The sequence below is a fragment of the Hesperophylax consimilis genome, chromosome 28, assembly GCF_061612785.1.
Source record: "Hesperophylax consimilis isolate HC1 chromosome 28, BYU_Hcon_1.0, whole genome shotgun sequence".
Lineage (NCBI taxonomy): Eukaryota > Metazoa > Arthropoda > Insecta > Trichoptera > Limnephilidae > Hesperophylax > Hesperophylax consimilis.
Window position 1 is genome coordinate 10,732,439 of NC_142863.1, and position 25,502 is coordinate 10,757,940.

The 25,502-nt window shown below is 36.9% G+C and overlaps 2 protein-coding genes across 2 annotated transcripts in view; both read left to right on the forward strand.

The window, feature by feature from the left end:
• Positions 1 to 20,297, forward strand: part of Fak (protein tyrosine kinase 2 Fak) — a 69,644-nt gene extending 49,347 nt beyond the window's left edge. Inside the window, exons 19-25 of the mRNA XM_089648955.1 lie at positions 85 to 2,075; positions 3,621 to 3,755; positions 4,131 to 4,314; positions 6,253 to 6,326; positions 7,444 to 7,661; positions 12,885 to 12,995; positions 15,223 to 20,297. Of these exons, the coding sequence (XP_089505081.1) occupies positions 85 to 2,075; positions 3,621 to 3,755; positions 4,131 to 4,314; positions 6,253 to 6,326; positions 7,444 to 7,661; positions 12,885 to 12,995; positions 15,223 to 15,946 (3,437 nt within the window). The 3' untranslated portion in view covers positions 15,947 to 20,297. The remainder of the gene's footprint in view (positions 1 to 84; positions 2,076 to 3,620; positions 3,756 to 4,130; positions 4,315 to 6,252; positions 6,327 to 7,443; positions 7,662 to 12,884; positions 12,996 to 15,222) is intronic.
• Positions 8,907 to 11,955, forward strand: LOC149410165 (myb/SANT-like DNA-binding domain-containing protein 3). The gene is made up of 6 exons (XM_089648611.1): positions 8,907 to 9,206; positions 9,280 to 9,505; positions 9,603 to 9,741; positions 9,997 to 10,068; positions 10,257 to 10,367; positions 10,460 to 11,955. The coding sequence occupies exons 1-6, from the start codon at positions 9,187 to 9,189 to the stop codon at positions 10,678 to 10,680; spliced, it is 789 nt and encodes a 262-aa protein (XP_089504737.1). The 5' UTR covers positions 8,907 to 9,186; the 3' UTR covers positions 10,681 to 11,955.
• Positions 20,298 to 25,502: the final 5,205 nt, after the last annotated feature.

Genomic DNA, 25,502 nt, shown 5'->3' on the forward strand with positions numbered 1-25,502 from the left:
CTTTACAATCGTAATTCACAATGTGACTGCTTTTTACATATTTGTTTGATTCTAAATTAATGTTTTATGGCATAATATTTCCAGGAGTGGACTCAACATCAATGCAGAGTGTCGGCGCTACTGCGCAGACCTACATCGTGGCGCAAAACCCGCTGGTGCTGGCCCACCTGCTGCGCGAGAACCAGGCGCGCCCCCTGGACCCGCAGGCCTACACCACTCCCGCCTCGGTATTCAACACCCTCTCGGTGGACTTCAAGGACACCCCCGACCTCAAGGAGGCCGAGAATATGCTCCTCAATCCCGAACCCAACGTCTCCTTGCAAACTAGTTCTCTCGCCGTCAAAGATCTGCAGCATCTCGACCCCGTTGCCCAAATTCAAACCCCCGCAAGCCCCAATCTCATGCCCATCGGCGAAGATAATTCCATCAACGTGGAATCCATCACTACCATCTCTTTTCCGTCAGATCCCAACAATTCTATCAGTTCTACAAGCTCCGGTACCTTAAGTCGGGACCCCATGGCTTTTTCCATGGAAAAAGACGAGATTTTAAAGGTTATTATAGGACACAAGGAGGATGCAGGTAATATGTCGCAGAATCTCACGCCGCAAATACAAATGACTGCTTCACTCTCGTCATGTAGTGATTTCTCCATCGGTAACTTCAGTCAGATTTCTTCCCTGCCGAGCGACTCCCGGCGAAGCTCGGTCAATCTTGATCAGAGCATTGCGAGCAATAATAGCGCCGGAGTTTATTCCAGCAAGTCCGGTCTCGCGCAGCAGAATTTGAATCAGTTTGCAATGGGCCAACAAATGCAGCCGCTGCAGCAGCAAAATGTCCCGCAAAATACTTCGGACGGGAATAATTCTCATTCTGATGGTCACGATAAGTCTTCCGCAGATTCTGTCTCTCAAAATTCAAATCAGAGTGGCAATCCTTCTAGTCCGAGACACTTTTCCAACAGTTCGGATAACGCCAGTCGCGTGCGATCTCTCGAGCGCAACACACACATTCACAACTTTGTTTTCAGTCAGTCCAACTCTCCCGAATCGTACGGTAAAAGAATCGGTTCTCTCGAACGTAATTCTAAAATAATGCCGGGTTATTGCGATAGTCTCGGTCGTAAGATGAGTCAAGGGAGTGTTCAGAAAAACTTGACTCAGTCTCACACGGGCAGTTTGCAGAGACAGTTCTCCGTCCCTGGCCAAGTGGCCGCTTTCCAAACCCACTCCAGCCAGCAAATACCCCACCCTGCTTTACTAACACAGAGAGAGATGCTAAACCCTAACCAGCTAGGCAAACAACAGCAGATGAACATGAATCAATACCTCGGCCAGAGTAATTTGAACGCCAGTCTTGCGGCAAGTGTTGCCAACACGCAAAAGAATCGCCTGCTCTCCGAGCCTCCGTTAATTGAAGAAATCTATGATTTTGGTGGTGAAAATGTGCGATCGTGTGCTTCGATTGCAGCCAGTAAAGCTGGCCTCAATCGATCAAACCAAAGTGGCTATTTCCACCAACCTAACGCAGTAACGCAGTCGTATCACACACGACCGTTGCAACACGGTCAATACAGAACTGCGAACGCCCCGAATCAGCAACAACCGCCCAATGCACAAGGCTCACCGAGAATGATGCAACCGTACATGGGTGTACAAGGACACTTGAGTCGGATGAATCACGTGCCAAATGTAAAAGTGCCCATGTCTTGCTACCAGATGCCGCCCAACATCCAACATCACCCGTCGGGTCAAACACAACCGCCGCCTCAACACTTTTCTTACGTCCAAACTGTTGCAATGCAAATATCCGCTAAACAAGACGGGAATCTTCTTGATAGCCTTGCCGTCGGGTTAAAACAAACTGATCACATTATCCATTCGTCCGCATCCAACATTAGTCTGGGAGCGCAAGTTCTAAACGTGGCAACACCCGTCCCTCCCACAATGGCATACCAACAGAGGTGCAAGGAGGTCCTGGGCAGCCAAAGATTGGGACTGTCGGGCCGACAAGACTCGCTGATTGCTCCCGAAGATGGAAACGACTCCGCTGCAAAAAGCAACGTGAACGAGGAGGTGACATTGCATGAAAAACATATCAACGTGTATAGGCGTGTTTATTATTTCTTTTACTTTCTGTAGAGGGTTGGCAAAATGTTTGCTGGTGCAATTTTTCTTTCGTAGATAAGGTGTGTTATTTTTTTTTTTTTAAGTTTGTGATTTAAACAGCGCATACATTTTTATTTTCAGCGTTTTAAAATTTTCTTTTTTGTTCGGCGCAACGAATTTGATATATAATTTTTAGATTAGTTGTCGTGTTTTTGTATCTCTCTTGGTTATTTATTATTTTTCTTGGCCAACTTAACATCCAGTCCACTTCCTCTTTAATCCATCTATTTTCCTCATTCCTATTAATTCCTTTTAATATATTTTTGCAATATAGTAATCCCAATTTCATAAATGTTTTAAATTTAATGTCAATACTTGAGTTGTTTGTTTATATTTATTGGATTGGGATAACTTATATATTGCTTGTAGAAATTTATGTTTGCATGATGTATATTTATGACCACGGGAGTCCTTTGTTTTTTCTATTGAAAGAGGGACCCAAAAGTAACTGGAATTTATTTTTAATTAAAAATCGTGAAAAAACATTTTTTAGCTTAACGTGGCTAAACTTACTTCTACTGTCGTGCGGGACACTCACTTAGAGTGCGTAAGTTTGTACTGGAAAGGGCCTTGACCTCCATTAGAGAATTCCGGTTACTTTTGGGTTCCCTTAAAATATGAAGTATTATTTCTTAAGACATAATATTTAAGCCCGATTTTTCATCACTAGTTTATATTGACTTTTACACTGCTAAACTTTTGGATTTGGAGTTTGCAAATTTGATTACAGCAGAGCCGTTGAGACCCTAATTTCCACAGATATAATTTCTGTTAATTGGAGCTATCGCAACGTCATTTTGTCAGACCCAACCAAAAATATTTATGGTAGCTTGGCATTTCGAAAATGACAAACCTAAAGACTGATAGGGTTTCAGATTTTCACAGCCAAAAGAACTATCGTGATTTATTTTTGGGGTATTGTGCCGTGTTGCATTTCCTCCTTCTTTAACCAACGTTTCGGACAGCGTTACAGTGTCCATCATCAGGGCAGATGGCAAAACGTTGGCTAAAGAAGGAGGAAAAAACTTAAAGACTGTTTAATACTCGCTACCAAATCCATGGGTAATAGAAACAAGCGAGTTAGGCCATGAACTATTGTTAGTTAAACTCGATCCACGAGCATTAATTTCTACATTACCGATGGCTATCTCCGTTACCGACAGCATAGACTGTTTTATCTCCTCTTGCATGACCATTGGTTCACGCTGGTGGGGAGAGATATCTTGTTTTTAAATAGAATCATTTCAGATATGTATGTATTGACATATTTCATATCAATGCAGCAGAGTTTTGCTTTGTTCTAGCATAAAACCTGCTTACTTGATCAATATTATCTTTTTAATAATATTAGGTTTTCAATATATTTTCGATATCATTTCAACGGCCTAATGGTAAAGATTGAATGAACCCGAATGATGGAATTTGTGGATTGATTGTGTGTTGTGTTTGCAGTACCGAGAGTCGGGCGAGGAGTGCGGGCGGGAATCTCCGGCCGTCCTGGAGAGAAGGATCATGGCTGAGCTTACCAAACAGCAGCATCAGAGCCGCGAGGACCAGTCCTGGCTGCAGCAGGAGGAGACCAATCTGGTTAGTTGGCTGATCTATATCTAATAGTTACGCACATCTTCTCCCCCTCATCCCCGGGATGCCATAGTTTCACAGGTTCCAGACGGTTGGGACATTTATGTGGTACTCACGTAAAAAAAATAATTATAGAAAAGAATCCTGGTGAAAGACCACCATTGAGAATATAAAAAAACGTTGTTTGAAATGGCTTTAGTCATATTTGGTTACTAGATCTGGTTAATTACCTTCTTCTCCTTCCCCTCCCCACTATCTTCAGCCTAAAAATGTACCCCGATTGGAGTTGCTATACTGTAAAAAAACTGGCTAACTTCAATTGAAAACGATGGCTGTAAGCCATGTTTTTAAGATGTATATTTAATACAATGTTGTCCTCAGAAGAAACGTCTCTCCATGATAACTTCGGGAGCCGTGGAGACGGCCTCCTTGGAGGAGCAGCAACAGCAGCAGCAGACCACAGGCGGAGTAGAGGTGGCCTCGGGGTACGCGCAGCCCCTGGACATCAGGCAGCAGGCGGCGGAGCAACATGCCGCCATGAACGCACAGAACCAGATCAGCTCCGGTAAGTTATCACCGTCAACCTCCATTCTAGAATGAGGTCTAGGCTAGTATGCAGTCAAACGCTAGAAAAAAAGGAACACGTGTCATTTTGATTTGGTTCTACGCCCAGTTAGGTTTTTACATGGATTATAAGAACAGAATATACCTAGTGAGCTATCAAAAATTATACACTAAGTTTTTAAAGCTTCAAATAACATTAAACTGATAAACTAAATATGAAACAATATTAGTAAAACATGTAACATTCACATAAAATAAATTAAAAACTAGAACAATACCACATACATATAAGACAAATCACCACGTAGTAATTTAAAATCATGTGTTTTTGGTTTGAAAATTTGGTCGCCTAGAAATGTTTCAGATGCTTTAATTAAATACTGCGAGTAGAATACATCTTGGCCTTTGAAATAATCGAGTATTTTTTAGATAAGTCTTTTTATAAGCCCAGAAAAAAATAATGTATAGGCTTATGAAAACTGCTTTAAAGTTCAAAATCTCCTACTTACTAACCCATTTTCGGTTATGGTTTTATTGTATAATGTGGCAAATTAAGTTATTTATAAAATGATCGAAAAACATTAAAATATTTGTGCCTGAACATCCACAAAATAAAATAAAAGGCACTTTTTGGCCATGTTTTTTTCTTGCATAAATCAAAACAGGTGGATGGTGTGAAGCGGGAATTTAAGCCTTATCGCCATCTACATAAGGTGTGTTATTGATAGCGTCTTGATTCAAAATATTACACGACGTAGTGCATCGCCTTAATTAATATTAATATTAATTTGTAGGATTCAATAGATTCAGATGGTGACTTTTTTTTTAGACAAATTGTATGTTAACTATCCCGCAGCCAATTGGGGGAGTAGGTGGTACCCAAAATTACTATCCTCCTTATATTAGCTTAAATACTTGACATATCATTTTAGTATTTTACGTATTCCTGCGCAAATACATGAGCTACCATTAATAATTGACTGAATAATTAGGATTTCTATAGTTTAAAGATATAAGAAATAAGAATATAATAAGAAATAGCATGGGGTCATCGGAAGACCCACTTGGTTACAGACGTTTCGTTTGGCATCTTGGCCTGTCAAGAGTTATTAAAAATATTATGGCTTAAAAAATATATATTCATATACAGCGTGTATCGGCACGTACCCGACAAACTTTAACCAGCTTTTCCTTAGCACATTTGGAGTAAAAAATGTTATGGGCACTTTGCTGTCCGGTAACATTTTTTTTCAATTAAAAACAAAAAATGATAAAAAAATCCACACTCCGTCACTGTCATTGGCATTGTTTCTCGTGTTCAACAGCTGTTATTAGCAAGTGTGTCAAAAAGCGTGTTCGCTCTTTCATGCACACTAAATAATAATAGCTAAAAATGAGACGAATGGTGCCATGCCATTTCGTTGTGATCGTAAAAGTGCGCTAATGTAGGTACGTATGTATATTATTCAACGAAACTCGAATAAAATATTGCCAGATGGGTTTTCAAACTTTGACAAAGGATAAAACAGTGGTGACATGTGGTGAAAATATGAATAATAAATTTTTGGTAGCTCATGTAGCTCATGTGTTTTTCAATTTTAAAAGCGGGTAATCTTAAGAATAAAAACATGTATCGACTCCCTTACAAAATACAGCGCCAATTGAAACGAAAAATTAAAAATTATTTTAACTATTAAAACTAACTATATTTAGCAATAAAAATAAATCTACTGGAATTTATGTTAGAATTAGAACTTAGTTCATTATTTGAAATAAATTCTATAAAATATATGGTTTATAATTAGGTAGGTATTTAAGTACCTACTTACAAATCTTATTATGATTATGATTTATTAAGTGGAGAAAATTAGAAACATACTCTTTTGGATGTGAGGTCTGGTCGTGAGAATTACTAGTAATTTTATATTTTTGTCACCAGGTCACAGCTCCATGGAAATGAGTCCCAACAATACCCTGAGAACTAGTAAAGAGGGCAGCAGCACGCCAAGCACCGTAAGTAACCGTTTATCCATTTTCATTTTACCGTCCAGCCATTTTCATTTTACCGTCCAGCCATTTCCTTTTTACCGTCCAGCCATTTTCTTTTTACCGTCCAGCCATTTTCTTTTTACCGTCCAGCCATTTCCTTTTTACCGTCCAGCCATTTTCTTTTTACCGTCCAGCCATTTTCTTTTTACCGTCCAGCCATTTCCTTTTTACCGTCCAGCCATTTTCTTTTTACCGTCCAGCCATTTTCTTTTTACCGTCCAGCCATTTCCTTTTTACCGTCCAGCCATTTTCTTTTTACCGTCCAGCCATTTTCTTTTTACCGTCCAGCCATTTCCTTTTTACCGTCCAGCCATTTTCTTTTTACCTTCCAGCCATTTTCTTTTTACCGTCCAGCCATTTTCGTTTTAGAGTCCAGCCATTTTTTTTATACCGTCCAGCCATTTTCGTTTTACCGTCCGGCCATCTTTGTTTAGGTTTCCTCACACTTACGATTTGAGTTTTTTATGACCGAAATTTTTATCACGATTTATTTTTTGGGTATTATGTCGTGCTGCGCTTCCTCCTTTAGCCTATGTTTCGGACATCGTTACAGGACAGATTTATAGATTGTGGTGTAGTGGGTTTATGTATGTAGAAATGATACCGTGTTAATAATCTTCTTGGGGCCGCCGGTATTTCAGAATAATTACTTAAATTAATTTGATTTTCGGCATTTAGTTTTGGTGCATCCGCCGTGTACTGGATACCTAGAACTGTCGAGTTTAACCCCACTGTCTATATTAACCTCTTGTTCGCCAGCCCCAAGGATATTGTTAAAAATCATTTCTCTGAATATGACTAGCTATACCGGGGGAAAAAACTCACGGTAGATTATATATACAATTTTTTTTATTTTCCTCCCGCCAAACTAGGCACCATATTAGGCTGTGTTTATCTGAACATAACAAGTAAGTTATTATGAAAATAGAATATGCTGAAAATTTTGCATCGGCACACCATTGAGGTTGTGGGAACACCACGTTCCAAAGTTAATACATAACCAAGCCAGCTGAACTCTCTTGTATGTCTTTCCCCTGTTCCATTATATTTTAGTATAATAATTCAGCGATTATATTTGTAGAGCGGCAACTCGTGGGAGCGCCACGAGGACCCGATGTATGCGGCCACCACGGAGGTGGTGCGCGCGGTGCTGCGGCTGTCCAGCGCCGGGCAGTCGGCCGGTGGGGCCCAGGCCCCCGCAGCCCTGCTGGGGGCGGTGAGGGACGTGGGGGCCCGGCTGCGCCAGCTCTGCTCCCTAGTCGACGTGCTGGTGGAAGCATTCCCTCACCATGCCAGAAGGTTATATTTTCATAATTTTTCTTTACAGTAACTTCGTACAGGTCTTTCGTCTTATAAAATTGTATAATGGGGGCGCCTCAGCACAGGTAAGCACCCAGTGAGGCTCACATTACCAAATAATGATTTATTCAATAAAAAAATACTGCTAATGCATCAAAAAAATGAGACCTTGATGGTAATAATTTCCCTCATGGTCTTATGTCATCTTTGGGGATGTTGTGTGGAGCGTATCATTATGTCAAGGGATATTTTATTTATAGCTTATTAGCTCACGAGGGAAGTGACATTTCAAACTGAAAATCGCTTTAGTTACCTATTTAACCTAGTTTTTGTTTCATCACTTTTCATGACCTTATATGTGTGTTGAATTGTCATTTTGATGACATACTCGGTCACCATATCCGCTATATCTAGGTACATGTGAAAGATGCGGAAAAGCTGTGCAGATTTCATGACACCTTAACTCACCACTTGAGTGTTGCAGAATATAAATCTCTACCTTAGGTAATGTTAAGATAATTATTCAGCATATTATGTAAATATATTGCAACCCCTCTCAGAACAAACACCGTCTAGTGAGGTGGATAACATGTGTAACTATATTAATTGAGAAGTATTAATTCAAAAATGCCACTCAAAATGACACAAGTTGCCAGCGATTGTCTAGTAAAAAACGTAGATATATTTAACACAGGCAGCGTACTCAAATTAAATCATTTCATTGAAGACAACCCTAGTGTTGATTGACAATTGAGGGGTATAAAAGCAAAAACAACACTCTCCATAGTGATTGTCTTGCAAAATACATTGATAGATTTAACACAGGCAGCGTACCCAAATTAAATCAAAGGCACACAACACACTCAAACACACTCATGTTGCCTGTGTTAAATCTATCTATGTATTTTGCTTATCAATCAATTGCTATGGAGAGTGGTGTTTTTGCTTTTATACCCCTCAATTGTCAATTAACACTCGGGTTGTCTGCAATGAGATGATTTAATAAAAATAATATATATGTGGTACATTTGCAGCACTTTTCAGAGTGATAGTATCGCCCTGCTGAAAGACCACCATTCCGAATCGAAGCTTTGGTTGAAATGGCTTTAGCCAAGTTAAGTTACCAGACCTGAATACTCTGATTGGTGATGCAATAGTCTGGGCAGTTGACACTCTGATTGTCAGCCATTTTGATCTGTTGCATTAATGGTTCTATTTAGTGTAAGGGTGGGTTTTTTCATTTACCTTTACTTTTAGCAGTGCAGTTTACAGTTACTTTCGCAATACATTTGACATTTAAGGAAAAATGAGTTTTTTCACGACGCCAACTGCTAAAGTAAAGGTAAATAGGGATGACAGCATGATAACTAATCTAATTCCCAAACTTTTGTTTTGGGAGCTGTTCATATATTTTTTTCATGTGGCAACTCACACATTAAATGTCAAACATTCTATGAATTCTATGCGTATTGCGTTGTTTATGATTGTATCTTCTGGTGTAAATATTGTTATTTAAATAATAATAATGAGTTTTATCGTCGAAAAGTAAGTAAAAATTCAATTAAATTAATATTAATAGTTATTTTTCAATATATAACCAATGTATACATGTTTGCAGCGAACGTGGAAACAATTTTTCGGCGAGGGAAATCGACATCTTAAAAGATTTGCTACAAAAATATGGAGCCATAATTATGTGCAAGAGATCTGATGCATTGGGCTCACGTGACAGGGAAAAAGCCTGGAGCTCTTTGACAAGTGAGTTCAATGCATCGACAAATGTGCTCCGGACAACGAAGCAGCTAAAATATAAGTGGGAATATATAAAGCGTGTTGCTAGAAAGGTATTACAATCACTACTCATTTGATGTTATCTCTCATCTATTCGTGATAATTTCACTTGTTTATAATTGAAAAAAATGTGTGTTTTGTATATTTTAGGAAGCTGGAAAGCAAAAACAGTCACAGCAAAAAACAGGTGGTGGGCCTCCCATTCCGCCAATGTCGGAAACTTCTGAGTGGATTTCGGGCATTATAAAGGAATCCATTGTGGGGATTTCCTCAACATACGATGGAGATTGTAAGTTCTCATAGACACGTCATATTCCTAAGGAAATAAATGTATATCATGTGATGTGGTGTGTAGATGCAGTAATGTGGATTATCTCTTGCCGCGGGGTGTGGTGATGAATACTGTTGTCTCATTATTTCATCATATTTTTCATGCAGTTTACAGTTATTTTTATATAATAACAAGTTAAACTTTTAACAAAGGTGATGTCTAAAAAAAAACAAGCCGGTTTGGTATTTATATAAATATAATTCATCTTTTCAGCTACATCAAACACAAACAGTTCTAAATTAAGCGCTGACAAACTACAAATTGTACAGCAGCTCATGGGTTCAGGTAAGAAATTCTCTAATTTTATAATGTTGTATAGATGCTTGAGATCCTTGCGGCCAGGCAGATAAACATGTAATTTACAAACTTCAATCTCAACCTGCAAAGCAACCGCCCGTTAAAGACTTGCTCCCAACAACTGTCATCATTTCTTTAAGCAGAAGTTTAAGTACATAGCTATTTTTTGATTTCAGAAGAAAATCCTGGAATGGATATACTTCCATGTCAGCAGTCATCAGTGGTAGATGTTGACCTTATAAATATTGAAAACCAGAATAATTTCCCAGCAGAAACTCCCTTGAGAAGTAAGTGGAAACATTTTTATCAATAAAAATTTGTGTATAAATTAATTTATGAATCCAATAAATAAAAAAGTGTGTTTATTATCTTTTTCCAGACATTCGCAAAAGGTTTCATACAAAAAATTCCCCAAAACAGACAAATCTTTCTGTCAGCACTACTAATTTAATAGAATTGAAGGGAGAGAAATTACAAATGGAAATAAATATGATGAAGCGGGATAATGAAAGAAAAGAAGAAAAACATGCTGTTGAGATGGAAAACTTTGAACTACAAAAAAAGTTTAGAAATACTTATATTACAAAAACAATTAAGTGAATTTAATTGTTAATTAAATAATAAATAATACATAAATCATATTTTTAAAAGAGTGCATCATTTCAATTCCTCGTTTTCTTATTTCTTATTCCATATAATGTGCACAGTACACACTGCACGTGAGTTACAAGTGCGAGGTACAATGGTTTTCACATTGCGTCTCTGACAGCCAACCAAAAAAAAAAATATATATTTAATATATGTATATAAACCTCCTCTGCTTCCGCCACATTCATACTTCTATGTATTGAGTTGGATCCTTCTAATTTCTAATGAATTTATGTCAATGAAAACCTGCAAAGGGTCACTTAATGGAGTACTGTAAGAAAGTGGTTATCTATGTTCATAAATATGAAGGATACAAGGAATAAATACTTAGTGGTCAAAATAGGAATGAATGAGTGCTTCCCTAGCATTGCTTCCAGAGGTGGTCGGCGCACCGCTGCCACCGCCTTCATTGTTATCCATTCGGATCATATCTGTCGAGCTCAACATACATTTCCGGATCTACCTCAGGAATGTTCTTTTTTAAACAAATATTGTGTAAAACTGCGGTGGCAAGTATGACACTTTCGATTCTGTTTTGATTTAATCTTAATTTGGTCGCAATGCAGGGAAAACGTCTCTTCCAGACACCATACGAACGCTCTACTGGATTTCTGGTGCGAATATGGCATCTATTGTATAGTTCCTGCCCTGGTGTAATTGGATTCCTAAGAGGTGTTAAAAGGTAGCGCTGCACGCCATAACCCCCATCTCCCAAAATTACGTTGCTTCCAAAATCTCCATTCTCCAACCTGCCTTTAATGTTGCTACCATTAAAAATGGTGCTGTCATGGCTAGCTCCTGGCCATCTACATACAATATCCAAAATTAGTAGATCAGCATTACAAATTGTTTGGACATTGTATGAGAAATAACCTTTACGGTTTCTGTATAACTCCGCAGTATTTCCACCTGAAATTATAAAATATTGTAGTATATTCCAATTGCATAAATATATGCGAAAACCAAATATTACTGTTTTGTCTCATTTACATTCATACATACTCATCTATTTTTCTGACTCCTGACATGGCCCGACTTAAGTATCTGATTCACTTGATCGTGCCACGTCTTCCTCGGGCATTCCAGACTTCTTTCACCATTCACATTTGCGTCATATGTTCTCCTTTCCTTTCTTTTCCTTCTTTCTTCATTCATTCGCTCTGCATGCCCAAACCATCTGAGGGCCCTTTCTTAATCTTACTTATTACAGTTAAATAAAAACACGAAAAGCTTATTTACCTGGATATGTTATTGGTACATGGGTACAATCGATGGCTCCTATAACATTTGGGAATTTGGCCAATCTATGAAACTTTCTGTTATTCTCTAACATTTCAGCGTCACTTCTGGGCATTGATATAAAGTTTTTATTGAGTGACGCTATCGCCTTTGACACATTGAAAATTATTTTACATACTGTACTTTTGTGTACATTTGCAATGTCCCCAAGTACTCTTTGCATTGAACCAGTTGCATAAAACCGCAAAGCCAGTAACAGCTGTTCAGATGGTTTGACAGCATTATTCCTAAGGAGAGAAAGAAAGTCATTATCATTCTATTTACGTGATGTAATTTGAATAAATTGTTGTAAAAATGTTTGTAATTTCATTTTATTAACCATTACTTACATATCGGTGGGAGTACATATCATATCTGCGATTAATGTAGTTAAAAGTCGAGCAGTTTCCTTATTGACACGAAATCGGCAAATAAAATCATGATCTTCCATTAGATACATGTTCCGACGTATATTATGTCGCTTAACACGTCGCGTCATATTCATTACAACTTCATCATCAGAACTTGAAGAACTGTCACTTGTTGCAAACATTTTGTTAAGTAATATTGGTAATATATAATAGCAAATACCGCCAAATAGCTACAACAAAAAATAACCTCTAAACTCTTGAACTGTCACTTCGGCAATGGCAGCCATTTTTTACTTTACAATTAGCATTTACAGCACGGTTGCCTAGCTGTAAGATTGTAGGTAAAAGTAAACGGTAAATGTCAAATGAAAAAACTCATTTCTATGACTTTTACTGTTTACTTTTACAATTAGCATTGCATTTAGCATTCTCGGTAAATGAAAAAACCCACCCTAAGTGTCCTGAATTGCAATTGGTGTTTATTTGAAGTTGTATTGTTGTTTACAGAGAAGTGGAGATGGCGCATCAGGTGCTATCCAAGGACATGGCGGGGCTGGTGGAGGCCATGAGACTTGCCATACAATACGGAACCACCACCCTGCAGCTGGAGTACACCAAGTCAGTATTCCTACCTCACATCTTGATGACTATGTATTCTCTTTACACTGCAAATTCATACGGGAAAAATTCAACGAAGCACATAAATTATATAGCATAATGGACACATCACCTTTTTGTTATCTCCGATCCTTTCTTTATCAGCTGTGTAAATATTACTACTGTAGATTTTACACAGATGGAGCTACATGCAAAAGTTTAAACACTAGTTACAAGTGAATACTATGCATTAACAAGAGTTAACAATAATAATTTAATTTAATAGTTAACATTAACAACATATTCACAAGAGCTCCTCTTTTCTGATAAGGTATACATGACCAATTACACAGGTCTGCAACGTTTTTTTTTCTTCTTTGAAATAAGAGGTAATTCCCATGTATTTTTGGTTGCTGAATTCGGGAAAATTATCAATAAATTCCATCACGTAAGGTTTTTCCGCAAAACGCAAAATACTGTGGGATTGCCTATCTTGTCGCAAAACGGGGTTTATTGCCGAAATATATATTTTCTATTATTTACAACTTATTATAAGATAATATTAAGTTTTATAGACTGAAACAAAACATTAAGTAACTCATGACGATAAAATTAGTCAGCTTTGAATCATATATATTGGGAGAGAGTCTCGAAACCACAGCGATGACTGCTACTTTTGTTCGTGCAATGTGCAAGGGTATATTACCAAAAATAAAAAACAAATTTGCTACCCAAACATGGATTAAGCACTCCGCCCAGTCCCTCACGGACCTGGCATTCCTACACCACAAGAACCCCAAAGCCTGGACGATTTGCCATCATCAGAAAAAGAATCAGAAAAAAGTTCTAGTGACGAGTTTCAAGTAGGCGACTCCAGTGGACCTCAACAATTTTCTCAAGCTGAATTAAATGACCTGATCCGAGATTTAAAATCTTGGTGCAGTTAGTGAAGAGCAAGGTGAGAGGTTTCACCAAGATATCAAGGAAATGGAGAGAAGGTATCAAGGTCGATGGGATACAAATATGATGGGCGACTACTGCTGGATGCTGCATAGGGAAAATATAACGTCCCACAAATGAAAAAGCACAAAACGAAGCTTCCAAACTAAAAAAAGCATATTTTATAAAGATTTATAATTGCATATGATGTAAATAAAATATGTTATGACTTAAAATTAATTAAATTTGTATAATTTTATGATTTTTTTCTTTTGAACATTCCCTACAGAAGTAGTGTAAGGCGGGTTTTCCCTATATTTTAATTTCCACTTTGCGGAAAATCCTTACGTGATGGGTCAAAATGGATGGCATTCTCGAATTCAGCATTCCGAAATACATATAATTCAACCATTACCATTTAAAAAAAAATTCAAAAATGTCAATTTGCAGACCTGTGTTATGAACCTAAATATTATATTTTGCAAAATATGTATGTATTAATGTAACTATGATCTATATTAAAATAATAAAAAAAATAAAAAAAAATAAAAAATTCAAAACTGCAATATGTTTATCATAACTTGTTATTGCATTCAGCTCCTCAATTTACACTTTACAAATAACACAGAATACACAAAATTTCACAACTCCATCTGCCGTCAAACAAAATGTTTAATTTTTGATCAAACCCTATTATTTAAAATTCTGAATAATGCCCTGAACTCGCCTGAGCTTACTAATTTTATAAAAATCCACGTACAGTCAATCCAAGTCAGACCAACCCGACAAAGTGAATTTTTTAATTTTCTCGCCTCCAGAACTAACTTTAGGAAATATTCCCTAATTTCTCATAGATAGGTGCGCGTAATATAACACGCAATAACCTTCTCAAATATTAAACTGAAGTAATGCGTATGATCACAAATTAATGCTTGTGTATAGAATGTATCAAGAGCATCTCCTATCCCCATCTTATCTTCCTATGCCCTTTACCTTTCCGTTAGTTTAATGCAAAATAAAACTCCTATCCATAACCAACATTAGAATATTTATGACTTAACCTCGTATGTTTAATGTATATATTTATCTTTGTATTAAAAAGCTGTTAGTTTCTTACAAATAAATAAATAGATATCAGACCAGTTCCTTATGGCTAAGTATGCAGTGTTTCCCTCCACATGTTTAGATCTCCCAATACTTCTTTTCCTGCAAGCTATTATTCAGAATCCTCAATGATGGTCAGCTTCTTCCATCTTTTCTATGCCTGTTGATTTATTTATAATTTAATGTAATTGTAATTATTTTCTAGGAGTATGCTTTCTGCGGCTCACATTCTTGCCATGGACGCCAAGAACCTCCTCGACGTAGTGGACTGCATCCGCCAACGCCACTCGCACATAGACTGGCGTTCCATCCTCGCGCAGTGCGTCGAGTCCGAAGCCAACAGCGCGGCGCCGCAAGCCCCGCCCGCCAACTCCAGTCCTCAACACCAGGAAACCATCGTGCAGACCGCCACCATCACCAATCAAGTTACAATCTCGCAACCGCTCATGTCTCACAGCCAGATGGACGATAACGAAGAAGTCGTGATAAGACATGGAAACCCATCACAACAGCGACAGCCGGATTTCAGAGTTAATCAACCAGTTACGGTGCATCAGACAATAACTGTTACGAGTCAACCGCCATCACAACCGTCCAGCCTTCCAGTCACGTCCAATCGCGTGTCTGCTCTGATTCAGAACTACAATCTGTACGGTAACACAGGCCCTCCGCCGCACGCTTACGGTAATCCCGAACAGAGTTATTCGTCTCTCGGCTCCAGGTCTATCGAAGAGGGCAGGAGCCGGCAAGGGTCAGTGGACGGTATGGGGAGCACTCCCCCGAGTAAATCAGGCTCTCCCAAGAAGGTGCCCCACCCTAATCCCAATTTGCAAGCGTCGGATGGAGATCAGCCTATTTATTCGCTGAGTAAGAAAATGTCCCAGCTGCAGAGTAACAACATGGCTGTGTCCCAAAGCAATGATAATTGAGTTTAAAACTGTATCGTTCAACTGGAAACATTCCATTAAAAACTTTAAATTGTTTGTTCAATGCAAACAATCATAACCTAAGATTGCTTCATCAAACAGACTTCCTCCAATCTCTTTTGTCATCGTTTATGCTACGTTGTGGGGATGTTTCGAGAGTTGCGTGCCTTATGCTTTCAATGGTAAAGCTTTTTACCTTTGATTACGCATTAAAACTGAAATAAAATTGGACAACTTCAGTATATTTACGCATCCAAAGGGTTTTAGCATTTAACGAAAGGTTTCAGTTTTGTTTCCAGTTGTACAATACAAAGCTTTGTGTACTACAATGAGGTTCATATTTTAAACAAGTGTTACAATGATAGCAAACTATATGTAACCATAGTTAGAAATACTCTTTTTGTTTAAAAGACGCTCAATTTACAGACGGTCGGAGTAAAGTAACATTTGATTTGTTTGGCATACCTAAGAATGCTTTATTTTGCTACTTTTCTACAGGTTTTTATATCAATCACGTACAGAAAACTGTGGCACACGGTTGTGTTGAACGCCTGACAATATTTTTCTACTTAAATGTTTCGCACAGGAGTGTGCGTTGTTACCTCAAGCAACATGTGACTCGCTTTAAATGTGAATATGTATTAGTCCGTTTCAGTAAACTGAGAGTTAGATTTTAAAAGTATGGATTGCTAGATTCTTCCGTCGGCTCAAAGAAAAACTCTCTTTAAAAAAATTCTGTAGCTTTTTCAAATCGTTTGCGTACATTTAAAAATAATTAGAATGCGATATAAGCGGCTTTAAAATGTTTAGCGGTTTGGTGCGGTCACTAGCCAAAGCGCGATATAGTCAAATTTAAAAGCGAACTTAATGAAAACTAATTTACTTATTAAAACATAGAGGCTTTCGGGAGGGTTAATTAATGCGACAATAGCATTGAACTGCCATTTATTGCATCAAATAGCGCTATGATTTACGTACTTATTTAAGGAAGTTTTGCAGAAGTGAAAGTGGAAGGTGGAGTGTGTGGTGAATTTTTAAATTTGTCGGTATAGTAAAATATCTATCAATAATATCATCGCTGCTCTGACACAAGTTACTATAGATTAACGAAATTAATTTTAAAGAAGCTCTTGTATGCTAAACATAGATGAAAAAAATCTGTCCCTTTACTTGATAACAAATTGAAATAAGGTTGTCCCTCTTGTTTTCAGGGCGCGGATCTGTCAGCTCAAATTTCGACGTAGAAGGTGATAAAGTAGGAAATGTTGGGAAACAAAATTTTACTAGGTTAACTTTTTGTCATTGAAATAAATCAATTAAATTTTTGGCGCCCATCATTCATGTAAAAGATAAAAAATTGTGCTCAACATGGCTAAATGAATAGTTCTGCTTGTAGACATGACAAAGGAATCTAATAGCTTTCATACAGGGTTGACAGTTCGTGGGGAATTCCTAAGAATTTAAATCTATTGGGTACTTTGTTGAGAGAACTTTGATGTGGGGGGGAAAATACGGGGATTCCGCAATAAAAAAAATAATATTACAATTACAAGAGAGATTGTACTATCATTTCGTTTTCTTTCGCAAAAATTTTTCAAACAAATTCCTATTTTTTACGCCTGAACGAAAGAGAAAATCAGAAAGTGACTAAATAATACAAATTAACCGCTAATTTCAATAGAATTTTAAAGGTAGAATTATTATAAAGGAATTGTTAGTTTGTTCTTCCCAATTTGGGGATTTTGAACACCTCTTGTGTGGGTATTTTAGAATATATGTACTGGCAACCCCGCATTCATAAGTCAGTTAAAAGTGTAGTTTATTTTATCTGTCAGAGCAGCGACGTCATTGCCAATTGGAGGGTCTTGGATTTAGTAACGTGTCGGTGTGTTTGTATTGTATGAGTGCTCTGTGACAGTAGTCAATTATCGTTTTACTTGTATACCCGTCTTTTTCAAAGATACATATTATATTAAACATAAACTCTATTCCATAAATGTTGTACAGTTATCTAGGTTAGTTTTGAATGTTCAAACATTTACTATGTTATAATAATTTTGCGTTTATGTATGTTTATGCATCTGTCTATCATCCAGAATACGATAATCATAATTTCTTTTAAGCCGAAATGGCTCGCTTTCGTTCTGGCGAGAATTATTATTCTAGCTGCACGTGGATTAGCGCGCTATTTCTTCTGGAATATTTAAAAATAGCTTTGACAACAATATCCCACCTACATTAAATTTTAATGAGTGTCTGAAAATGAAATGGAAAGCATAATATGAAATCCGTCGAAGCAATGTACTATTAGAATTTAGGAGTGACATAATATATGGAACTCAATTGCTACAAACCTATTCTGTGTTATTATCATTTTGCATTGAAGTGTTCAAGAAATTTTAAATAGTAGATAAATCAAATTAACAAAGAATGCACGACTTTTGAATGTCGGCATTGCGCAGGCAGGTAACAAGAAGGGAGGATGTCAGGCAGTTTGTATTATTGGCACCATAGATAATAGAAACAAGGGTGATGGTCCAAAAATGTGTTGTCAACATTGTTTACTACTCTAAATCGCAGCGACGCTCCGCCTTTGTTTCATCCTTCAAACCAAACGCATAACTTCAATTGCATAGTCGCTTTGATAGTCTGTTTATAGTTTGGTCGTAGCTCAGCAACAGTCGACACTATTGTTGTTTCTATTATCTATGATTCGCACGTAGAGCAGTTGGAATAAATGGCTGAAAACGGAGAATTCTCCCGGTTGTGAAATGGCTGACTTGGTGGATAACACCAACTCATCTGTAAAAGGCATTTTATGTGAGAGGAATATTTTAATAAAAGGAGCCTGAAAAATTGTCTACTGTAATTTTAACAATACACCAATTTACCTGCTCTACACTCCGGATGAGAATTTTTACTATTATTGGTTACATCCTATGGCTAAAACCAATTCTATGTGACATGGGAAACATCGAGACGGGGGGAGTTCGTCTAATACACTATTTTAGTCTTGCCCAGAGTGTAGAACTGGCATTTCATTTATATGTTCAATTTGATTATTTTTCATAGCTAGATATTTGAACCTGCCTGCTGAAAGTTGCCTTTTATAGTCTACTGCTTATAATAATATGATTGGTGACTTCTAATACATGCAGTGAAACTCTCTTAAGAACTTTTCCAAAGGACCGGAAAAAAACTTCTAAGGGGGAAAACATTACATATGGGATAAATTTCTCAGTCTCCAAGGGACCGGAAAACCAAACTTCTCAAGTGGGAACGTCTTATGAGTTTCACTGTACTAGGTTATAATGTACATACACAATGAGAACCAGTATTATTAAGTTGACATGCTGTCAAGCTATAATGATGCTCACATTCAAATGAATGTGGAGGAAGCGTCCAAGATGTCCGCCAAACACACTTTAGAAATGCATCATGATCATCATCTAACTTTACAAAAGAGATAATTTGTAATATTTGACAGCAAGTCAACTGTATGTTCATTTTGGGACTCAATAGAATGTACTGTGTAACATTTAGATATTGCAAATCTTTTTTATACTAATCACAGCCAGTTCCTTAAATTTATTTCCACTTTAAATAGTGTAAATGACCACTAATTATTAATAAGAAGAAAAAACAAATGTATCATTTTGCTAAGGACAACAAAATAGACAACACTCCACCAGTCACATAATACATAATCTCTTCCCGCATGACAGCCTCACCCGTTGCTAGCAAATTCAATAATTTATTGTTTGTCGAACAAAGAGACAAGAGTTCCTTCACGAAATTTCTGTTAGATGTGGAACAATGTCCCTTTTATCCAATTTAACACGAATTAGCACAGTAGGTGTGATGCGGGAAGAGATTAAAACTGATTGACAATTGATTCAAGCACCGCTGATAACCAAATTAATCAAAATGAGCAGAATGATGCATTTAAAAACTCAGATAGATACACATTTAAGATTCTCAACTAAATAATAAATTGTGATAAAATTATTCTTCCACTGGTTCTCCGACTAAATAAAATAGTTCTTATGATTTGCAAATAATAATACATAGGATTTAATGTACAATTTCATATTTTGGGACAAATTACTGCGGTGCCATTTGTTAGCTTTGAGATTCCATTGTATTTAAGATATTGTGTATTTTCTCTGTATTTATTCTTAGTGATATTTTCTTGTAGGTGTCTCAAACATAATATGTTTTGTGTTGATTGATTCATTGATGGTAAACTTGTAACTCCTAAGGATTTTGTGAATAGCACATAAGTTGTAAATAGGTACTTATTTATACTTTTATGTTCCAAGACTTTTATATAGAAAATATAGTGACCGATTTATTCCAATTTTGTTGTTTTCTTTTCTTTTGTACCTAACCATCATGCAATTTGTTTACAAGGGGTGGCGGAAAGGATGGTCCACTTAATCAATCATACATACTATTCTATCTTACCGCCGCACAGTGGGCTGAAAATCGTGTACAAATGAAGGAGTTATCAATTTAAAAAAAATATATTGTATGGCACTGACATTAAAAATGAGGCTATCTCTGGAATCATAAGGTTGGCCATTATATCCTTACACACAGACATACTACTATATATTTGTATTTTTTTGACATACTTCGTATTGTGGCGCAACTTGAGATTTTTTTTTTTTTAAATCCTCAAAGTTGAAAAAAAAACTTTTTAATGTTGATGATTCATTTTAATGCTTAAATGCATCTTGTATGCTTTGTCTAGTTAACAATATTTTAACACTGCAAGCCTACTCATATGTAAAGCATTTAAGCATTAAAATGAATCATCAATATTAAAAAGTTTTTTTTTCAACTTTGAGGATTTAAAATAAAAAATCTCAAGTTGCGCCACAATACGAAGTATGTCAAAAAAATACAAATAAATAGTAGTATATCTGTGTGTAAGGATAGAATGGCCAATCTTGTGATTCCAGAGATAGCCTCATTTTTAATGTCAGTGCCATACAAATTTTTCATAAAAAAATGATAACTCCTTCATTTGTACACGCAATTGCTTCATATGAAATTTTATAGCATAGTAATGATCAGCAGAATCCATTTCTAGCCAAAAAAAATACCCTTGAAAATTCAAGTCTCTATGTCTATGAAAGGCGATTTTCAGCCCACTGTGCGGCGCCCCGGGAACCATTTATTATAAACCAACACCTCGGTCATAGATCACCCCAAGTGGTTCGCTATGTTTGGTGACTTAAAGGTATGTTCAGGATGCACCTGCCCACCATCTGCGTGGTGTGCCAGATCTGGGACCCTTTTATCTGTCCAACGGTTCCATGATATTTCATCAAAATGACAATTAAACACACCTTTTAAAATTAATATAGCGTCATTAAAAGTAATGAACTGTCATTTTGATAAGATACCCGGTCACCCTGTCCAACTGGTCTCTTGACCCATCGCCTTGCGCCTCAGTGTGAGGGTATGTTTATACGTCCGTTACTCCTGGACATGCTGATCCCTAGATTCCTACTCAACCCTCATATCTTTTACCTTCTTAGAACTTCCTCATCTCAAAGCATCCTAAAAGATGACATAATCTGGTCACGTCTCGGGGCTCTGAGTTCTTCATCCCTGTAAGCCATATATTCTCCTGAAACACCTTTCTGTATTCATCTGCTCCACATGTCCAAACCGTCTTAGCATCCCTTTCTTGGGGCTGGACCCGTGCATTTTCAGTGTAAGTTCAAGTATTGTGCGGTAGTGTAGTAATGCGTTTATATATTAGGGTGAAAGATACTCCCAGTATCCGCCCTGGTGAAATACCTCCATTCAGATTTGAAACCTCGCTTGATGACCAGGTCTGAATATCCTAGTGCTTCCTAACCTTCCTTGTCCCGATCTTCTTTCCCTCCCCACTACCTTCATCCTCATAACATACCCCAAGTAAACTGTTGAGTAACTAAGAATTGACATGGTGGTAAAAAAACAGCCATTTTCTTGACAGATGACAGAATGACAATAGCGTGTGTTATCTGTTTCAGCGCTGGTGAAACAGATAACACACACTACTCAATAGTAAGACTAATCGACAGTTTATTCGGATGTGGTGAAATACCCCCTTAGTATGCTAGAATGAAATCATCAAGACTGTTTTCAAAACCTCAAGCAACATTCAAGAACTTTGAGGTTTGGAAAATGTTCGCTTTGAAGATAGGAGATGGCACCAGAAAAAATAACAATCTCTATTGTCTGAATTACACCTGCCAACTGGGACACTCGACTGAACGCCTTGTATAATGTTCCAAAATCTGCTAAAAATTATTTCGTAAACTCGCCTATTCAAAGATTACTTGGTAATAAGTATAGTTCAATCGATGTTTACCGCTGCCAATCAGTGTCAAAATTTAAACACAGTTTAATTGAATGTTTACATTTCTACAGGGTGTATCGGCACGTACCCGACAAACTTTAACCAGCTATTCCTTAGCACATTTGGAGTAAAAAATGTTATGGGCACTTTGCTGTCCGGTAACATTTTTTTTTAATAAAAAAATTATTATTCATATTTTCACCACATGTCACCAATGTTTTATCCTTTGTCAAAGTTTGAAAACACATCTGGCAATATTTTGTTCGAGTTTCGTTGAATAATGTACGTACGTACCTACGTTGGCGCGCTTTCACAATCACAACGAAATGGCACGGCACCATTCGTCTCATTTTTAACTATTATTATTTAGTGTATACGAAAAGAGCGAGTCAGCGGGTCAGTGCGATCAGTGAAAGAAAAAATATCATAATTTAGAATTTTTGACGTTTGTTGTAATAAAACTCTCAAATTTTTATCTATTTTCCATACTTGGCGTAACCATGTCAACAGCACTTTAAACTAATCTCAACGAACTGACTCATTCACTGTCTCTTCTACATGTGATCACCTCTACTCTCCAATAAGTTGCTCAACCGAGTAACAAAGCGAGTGACTCGGCCGAGCACTAGGCAGGTGTAAATCAGCCTTAAGTATAAGAGTACACACTCATAAGTAAAATATTAGAATATTTACAGTGGAACCCATAAAATAAGTGTTTTTCCATCCCTTGAAGACCGAAATTTAAAAATGGTCTAATTTATCCGACACAAGAAGTTATTTCTTTTCGATATTCCTCAACCCAATCTCCATGGCTGTCGTGTATATCAGTGCTCCGCAACCTTTTCTCACCTACGACACACCAAAATTTTTCCTAGAATTCCGCGGCACACCAAAATCTATTTTTTTGTTTTTTATTTGTAAAGTATGCATACATATAACTATAACATATTTATTTTTACTCAATCTTTATAATTATTTTTAAATAATAATAAATTAATGTGATACCTGCGCTTGTTTCAATAAACACAAAAGTTTTATATTCGGCTCGATTTTTGACAGCGCAACCCGAAGTTCTTGATCAATAACCTTTTAAGCATGACCGCTTATCATGCAAGCGTTGAAAAACTTTGCTCACATAAATATGTCGTTGAAAATGGAAGTAGTGTTAAGATTGCTTTGTTGGAAATGCGAGAATATTCTTTTTTAACGTAAATCCAGAAAACATCTAATGGAACTTCGGAGAAGTGAATTTTTAAAGTCATATCATTATTTAAATCTGTAAATTCCTCTCGAATTTGCAGAGGCAGTGCTTCCGTTGAATTTATTGCATTGGTTGCAAAAGGATTTGGAATCCAATCGTATTGTTCCGTATTAGTGGAATAAAAATACGGATCAAATTTCTGCTGAAGCATACTTAAATTTTGTTGGGCCAGATTCACAATTAATTGTTTGTTTTCAATTGTACTATGGTTGGTCCTTTGGTTCATTCCACACATCCTTTTTGCAACCCTTTCTGCCAATGTTCAAGTTTTTTTTTAAACCTTGTAATTTGTCGGAGCTCGTCAATTTATTTTCATTCGAACTTTGCTTTTTTTATTAAGTTCATTCAAATGCTTGAATATATCAGCCATGTATGCAGGTTTGGCTATCCAGTAATCATCGTCGAGGTGCTGATATAAGTTCGGGCATATTTTGATTTAAAAAAAAACTCACGCACCTCGTGACGAAACTCAAACAATCTAGCCAAAACTTTGCCTCGGGATAGCCAACGAATTTCAGTATGAAACAATAAGGATTCATATTCGGCTCCTATTTCTGCACAGAATATTCCAAAGATTCGCGAGTTTAGGGCTCTTGATTTAATTATGTTTACGATTTTAATTCATTCATCGTGTTCAAAAGTTCCTCCGGCAAATTTTTGACCATCAATGTTTCTCGATGTATGCAGCAGTGTGTAAATTGTAACATCGGATTTTTGTTTTACACAAGAGACAAAACTCTTTTCACTACTAGTAAGTTATTGCCGCAGCGCCATCCGTGCAAACAGCAATGCAATTGCTCCATTGAATATTAAACATTTTGAAAAATCATCGGTTACTTTCTTAAAAATTTCTTCACCGGTAGTTCGCTCTGGAACCTCCTTACAAAATAAATAATGTTCTTTAATAATGTCCTCGTCAATGAAACGTACAATAGCTATCAGCTGTGCTTTATTTTTAATATCGGTTGTTTCGTCGATCTTTTTTCAGCCAAAAACCGTTTTCTAATCAGTGAATACGCCGTTAAACAGTATCGGCAGACAAATAAAGTTTATTCACTTCCTTAAATTCATTGGGCCCAGGCATAAGTCGAACAATTTCCATGCATGCTGGTTTAATAAGTGTTTCGCCGATAGTATGTGGTTTCGTTTGACATGCAATCAAATTTTCAACATGGTAGCTAGCTTCTAAAGCCTTTTCAGAAACTATAACGGCCGATTTCATAAATTTATTTTGTTTTTTTATTTTGTTCTTTGCATTTTTCTTAGTGTACGACTAAATTGGTGCGGCCATGGTGCGTACAAAGCACACTGTGCAGTTTTCAACAATTGGCACCAGGCGCTGGAGGAACATTAAAAAATTATTTAGTTATAATAATTATTCTATACTACATTTTGAAAAATAGACAATATTATGCAAAATTATTTGTCATTGTGTATTAAATACATAATGAAATATTGTAAAATGTCAAATTTATTGAATTTGACCGCGGCACACCTGAATCCGGCTCACGGCACACCAGTGTGCCACGGCACACCGGTTGCGGAGCACTGGTGTATATGATACACCAGAGGTTATCCCTGTGTGTGAATCTCATATATGTGATCTACAAAATTTAACAAAAACACATACATTGTGTCAAAATGCCGCCTAGAAAATAGGTTGCGCTGAAAAGGTTGGCAATGCAAACATTAAAGGTCAGCTCCCAAAAATACACACTTTGTAGTCTGCTGACGCAAGAAATACAACAAATGATTTATCTGTAAATTCTGTATAGGCAGTTTTATGTATAAGTTAATACATATATATAAAATGTATAAGGTTCTTAGACTGTAAGCTTTTAAGTTCTTTATGAAATGTTAGGTAAAACATTCGAAAATGCCTTCATTGGTTCGATTTAAAAGATTACAGTTTGAGGATTTCTGTCATTGAAAAGAAC